Source organism: Electrophorus electricus, chromosome 4, assembly GCF_013358815.1.
Source record: "Electrophorus electricus isolate fEleEle1 chromosome 4, fEleEle1.pri, whole genome shotgun sequence".
Lineage (NCBI taxonomy): Eukaryota > Metazoa > Chordata > Actinopteri > Gymnotiformes > Gymnotidae > Electrophorus > Electrophorus electricus.
Window position 1 is genome coordinate 9,718,977 of NC_049538.1, and position 6,325 is coordinate 9,725,301.

General features: G+C 43.4%; 1 protein-coding gene across 1 annotated transcript in view; it reads right to left on the reverse strand.

Moving 5' to 3' along the window:
- Nucleotides 1-3,758, reverse strand: part of onecut1 (one cut homeobox 1) — a 5,068-nt gene extending 1,310 nt beyond the window's left edge. The window contains exon 1 of the mRNA XM_027033251.2: nucleotides 2,580-3,758. Within this exon, the coding sequence (XP_026889052.2) occupies nucleotides 2,580-3,666 (1,087 nt within the window). The 5' untranslated portion in view covers nucleotides 3,667-3,758. The remainder of the gene's footprint in view (nucleotides 1-2,579) is intronic.
- Nucleotides 3,759-6,325: the final 2,567 nt, after the last annotated feature.

Here is a 6,325-nt window from a genome sequence, read left to right on the forward strand (position 1 = left end):
TTAACAAAAGCAAATGAGACTCCGTATCACCTGTTATAAATCAAACGTCCCCAAGGACACTGTGACAGTAGATGACGGGGCAAATAGGTAAACTGTTTTCCCAGAGTCTTCGTGAAATAACGTCTTATCATTAAGCACAATTGATCATCACCGATATTGTTTGTCTGCAAATCATTTACACAGGCGCCAGATAACACGAGGCGGGTTCAATCTTAAAAACTGCTGGTTTCACAACTTTGACAACTTCCTCACATAAACAACCCAAAATGGGCTTCAGCGAGTACGTGTGCGGTTTAGCGCAATGAGATCAGGATAGCGCCGGCAGTTATCGGGTTCAAATTATTTTCCGGTTTTCTCAGACACTTTATTTGAACCGTGCCTTATCCATTTTTGGAAGGAATATCGCTCTTGTGTATATATAGGTCTGAAGTCGAAACGGATATTGTCAAATAATATTTCATTTATATTACCCTTAAACAATTTTAGGTCTTAAATTAAAATGATATTAAATTAAACATTCCTTTCATTCCATGAGAAAAATCCACAGAAACTCTAAAATTTCGCTTTCGACTGTTCGGATAATATGCCGATTAAATGTGGTAAAACTGATGTGCAAGAGCAAAAAAGAAAACTGTGTCCTCACAACATTCGGCAGAATATATCGCTGAGACGAGTCATAAGCTCTGGGCTACGAAATGGGGAAGAGAGCGAATCTGAATAATCGATATCAGTTCTATATTTACCTTTTAGGAGGCTGAGCACAGACGTAGCAGTGTGTGCTCGATCAATAAAATGATCCACTAATACCTTAATTCTAGAGGCTAATTATTTTTCCTGAAGGTATACCTACTGATGAGCACCTTTAATTTCAAAACAACACCCTATAAAATAAGTAGGCCTATATTGTAAAACCTGCTCAGAAATGTTTTTAAAAATATAACCTATAATTGTAACACCTGGAAAAATCTATACAGTAACGGTATGTGGCGAAAAAAACACTGCTCGAGATAAAATATTATAAAACGAAGAAACAAGAATAAAAAAATATTGAAACACTACTGGCAAAAACAAGCATTGGAATATGATGAGTTTTCATATTTAGATATTGATTATTGATTAATGCAAATAAATGTGGATGTAGGTGGTTATAATAATAGACCGCGGATGTCCCCCAATCGAACACAGCAGCACGAGCAAAACGTGCCATATGAAGTAAACTGTGCATTGAATTACAATTAGTCCCGTGTTGTCCAGTTCATTTTCTATAAAAATAGGCATCAGTTTGCATAAATAGCCTGAAGTGATGTGAGCACGCGCACATACACACACACACACACACACACACACACACACACACACGGGCGCAGTTGGGAGAATCAAGATAAAGCTATCCATATAATCTGCTGAGATAATTTTATACGCCAGTATACCCAGTCATTTAAAATGTGTTACTGGTTACGTGTAAGCATTCATTTGTAACAGATATATGGAATAGTTCTGGTTAGGGTTAGATATATATGGAAGTCAAACACTAATTATTTTTTAATAATTATGTTTCTGGATTCTAATTATTGTGAGACATATTAACTATTAACTGAAAAATCGAATATCGTTGATCACCTTTCTAATGAACACCGAAACAAAATATAAATACTCATAAAAAACCAAACGCACGCGGCCACAGAGACACTGCTGCAGCTTCGATCGGACACACACACACACACACACACATCTACAGTCGGGAAACTAAACACACACAGACTTGTCTTTGTGCAAAATCAGAAGTAAACATCATTCCAGAGGTAAATGTTATGCACTTAAAACATAACAAATCCTGATAGAGTGGCTCAGTGTTTCATTGGGGCACATAAGAAGCGCGGGGACAGACAATGCCGCCGGTCCTGGTTTGCAAAGCGCCTGTGTGCATTGTCATATGGAGACAATAGGACTGCTGTCGAGGCAGGGTTAGAAGTCTCGGCGCCAAAACAACAACAACAACAACAACAACAACAACAACAACAACAACAACAACAACAACGACGACGACGACGACGACGACGACGACGACAACTCGCCTTCCTGCCTTGCAAGTGCATTTAGTCCGCTGCAAACTCAGTGAGCGTCTCGCTTTGTGAACGACAAGCAACCACGGTTACATTCGCCACGGCGCTCTTCCTAATGCACCTGTTCCGAACACGCGGAACCAAAACAAAACCAGTCCTAACGATTTATGGCTACGGGATCACTTTACAAGCAAGCAAACAATCGATATCTTGCACTGAGAACACAAACTCGAATTTAAAATTCACCGACACAGAAGGCCAAAGAGTTGTATAATAACAACGACAACCATAATACTAAACACACACCTCGGCGTTTAAAACCCATTCATAGGAATGATTAAACAGAGAAAATGTTAAGGACAAATGCTGACCGCTCAGCAAAGACGTAATCATTGTACAAGTTTCGTATTAAAAGATCTTTCGAATGTAATAAAAACTTGAACGACATGGAACACAGGACAGATGAGCGTGGAGGAAATCGTTAAGAAAAGCGCGCATTACCTATTGTTCGCTCACCTGCGAGGCGGAGCGCGGACATCCTCTGAAACTCAGGCTCTTGCAGCCACTTCCACATTCTCCGGAAGGTCTCGCGCCCCGACTTCAGCTTGCTCCACGGCTTAGGGTTCCGGAGCAGGTCTGACAGGGTGCCTTGCGAGCGACACAGCACTCTCTGCGCGAAGATAGCCTGGGGGATGCTGTATCTCTTTAGCTCCGTCGTGATCCTTTGCGCCACTTCTTTGGTATTGACTTCTTCCATTTGTCCTGAATTGCTCCCTGCGTTGACCTGCGATCCAGGCACGGAGGAATGGTTTTGTTCCCGGGCAGAGCCGAGCACCTGCCCGTGGCCCTGTGCATTAAGATGGGCGTGAGGGTGATGGTGAATCCCGTTGATTTGCACCATTCCTGCCGACGAGGCGCTCATGTGCTGCTCCCCGTGTCGGGCCAGCATCGCGGGGTGGTGTGCCTCAAATCCGTTTGATGTGAGCATCTTCTCGGCGGGCATAGTGGCCCCTGGGTGCGCGTAAGGCGGCAGCCCCTGCTGGGAGTTGTGAATGCCACCCAGGCCGGATCCTGACAGCGGTGACAGACTCTGTCCCATGCTCGTAACATCCTTGTGATATGGCGCGTAGAGGTTGTTCATAGATGCCAGACCCCTATCGTCCCGCATCAAAGTGAAGCTACCGCTAACGTTGCCCGGGATCCTTTGGTGTGGATGAGGGTGGTGGTGGTGGTGGTGGTGGTGATGGTGGTGAGGAAACTTGTCAGAGACGGTGGAGATGGGGGGTAACGGCTGCAGCGGGGTCAGGGTCGTGTAGGTGGTGCTCATGCTCATTCCGGGGGGAGCCTCGCACGCCATGCTCATGGCCGGGTGCAGGTGGCTCGCGAGGCCATGGTCCGGTGGCCGGTGCTGATGATAGTCGCCGCTGTCCAGGATTGATGCCATGCCCATTGGACGCGCGTGGGCCGACAGGCTGCTCCGATGGTTCACCGCGCTCCTGTGATGGACGCTGTCGCCAGTCATAAGGTCCGCCGCACTAGGGACCGATTCATGGCTCACTCCGTGCAGATCGCCAATATTCTCCATCGACAGCTGAGCATTCATTATACGCGCGAGCTTGTAGACAAATCATCTATCTGATCGCGAAGAGTAAGTCACTGTCCAGAGAAGTTCTGCTCTCGCTTCCCGCAGTCTTATTCTCAGTTGCTTAGTTGTGTATTTTTGTTTTTCATTTATCGGGTATATTTTTTTTGTTTTCTTGATTAAGATTTTCTTCATTTAACTAAAAAAAAAAAGGTCTGTTTTTTTTTTTTTTTTAAATATTATTTAGTTTTTTTTTTCTTTTTTTTTTTTCGATCGCTTTGGTTATAAAAAAAAGAAAGAAATTAAGGCCCCCGTCCTTTCACGAGCGCATCCTCGGTCGTGATGTCGGTCTGGAAGCGCTCCTCGCCATCTCGAGCCATGGCTGCTGTTGTTTCGATTTCTTCAGCCCACTGCTCGCGCTGCGGCTGCTGCTCCGCACTCATGCGCACTCGCCACCGGCGTCCCCTCCCACCGCGCGCACAAGCGGACGCTCGCAGCTCGTGGCCGTCTGACGTCAGTTATTAAGGAAGTCACAGCCCTATAACAGAGGTGAAGGCCTACTGCCTGATTATGCTCCCAGTCCCCGGTTTCCATCATCGTAATACGGCAAATTTCCCTATTCAAATTTGTTTAATAGGGGAATTACATTTTTTTTTCATTTATGTCACAGAAGAACACAATGAATACGTTATTAAGGCAGATATAATTGATAGAAAACAAATCAATTGAAAAAAAAATGTAAATAGTGTTTGGGAGCCTCCTTAATGCAGAAGGCAGACTTCCGGGTTCATATATGGGTCTTTGAAAACATTAGTACACACGTGAAGAGTTCCTGCCCTAAGAGAAGTGTTTGCATCCAGCTATTACTAAACAAATCGGCGCACCTGTCAAAATGGGGCGTAAGTCTTTTCTTTATCGTCACACGAAAAGTCTTTTTTTTTTACTAACATTTATTCTCTTTTAATCTTTATCTTTTTAATGAAATACTATTTAAAAGTGGATGTTTCAGACGGACTTTCGTCGGATACGGTATGTAGGGCCAGGTCAGTTTTTATAAGCGGATAACCGGCAGCGCGAGGCTAGGCAGATGTGCCCATTGTTGGGCTATTAAGTGTAACGAACCAAACTATCAGACGCGTGCCTGCCACCCGTCTCGCGGAGCTGCGGGCGGCACGGGATAATGACACAGCACATTACACTTCTTGAGTGAACTTCATTCACGACTCATTTATGAATGAACAGAGGAGACACATTTTATAACAAAAACACACATTTATCAGCATTAAAGAATAGTTTTTCTCTGAAAATGTCTGGAAATGAGACATGATATTTATACATTAGAGACGTAGACCTAATTGTATAGTTTTCACACAGTTTGAAGCCATTTCTGATAAACATACAATTTTATACAATTTCTAATCTACAGTTTTTTGTTTTTTTTTTAATCTGTATCTTTAGAAAGAATATCGAAAAAGGGGGAACATGGATTTTACAATACATTTCAACAGTATATCATAAACATCAAACATCATCTGGCACGCGTACACGCACAAGAACAACAGATTTCGCCATACAGAACGCAGACCGGCATTAGGTCATTTATTGGTTTCGACTGTACCAAGTCAGCTTTCTATTCAGTTAAGCGAGATAACTCGATGACTTGAAGTGACATCCTAAGGACGGTGAGTGCGTCTCGGGCCGGTTGGGTGACAGCTTGTTGCGGTCAGTGCCAGCGCCCCCGCTCCGCCACATAGGGGACATGTCAAAGGTGAAGCTTCAAGACTCCTGAGGCCCACAGCTGCGTAAAGGAACAGATGAACTTTTCCCTGTTTCTTAGAGACCTGCTCAGTGACGGAATACAGATACATCTGTTAGGGTCAGGATTAAGGACAAGCAGTTTAACGAGCAAAAAAGACTAAATTCCGAAAAGTTAAACTGGTACGAACTATAAATTATCTGCGACATGGCAATTATTTGACACGGACTGGAAAACAAAAAACGTTTAAAACGTATTTTGATGAGGTCTGTTAGTTAATGAATCAACCATAATATAACAAAATATGCTTAAACAGATGAAAATCAAAAGCATAGCAAAACACTTAAACGAGACTAAGTGGACACATATTAGACTAATACGATTTATTAAAAATATTATCTTCTCTTCAAATGGTCTAATTTCCAACATCCAAAATCAAAGCAGCGAACAACAGATTTTCACATAAATGCTTAGTCACCCTTTAGCATTAGCAAATTCGAGATTAATATGGAAAAATGATTGAATTCAACCAGGAAATTCAGTGACTGGCCTCATCTGCGCGCGTTCTCATAGTGGTCGATATTTTTCATTCGCACTCGTGTCTCCGTGACGTGCGTGAAGGTGGGGGGGGGGGGGGCGTCTTTTTGTCGGGGCCTAGTCAGGCGTTTCTGATCACCCCTGAAACAGCAGCTTCTCTTTAAGATATTTTAACCTATAGGCCTACAAAGTAGTGCCTATAGATTTGTTATTAAGAAGCGCGCGCGCGCGCCCGCGCGCCCGCGTGTGTGTGTGTGTGTGTGTTTGGGGTGAGGCATAAAACTACAAAACTACAACTGGCCTACTACTCCTACCTAGACTCAAGAAAAGTTATTAACATGTAAAAGTCTTAGCACGATAGCAGCGTAAATCTTAAATCTTGAATTC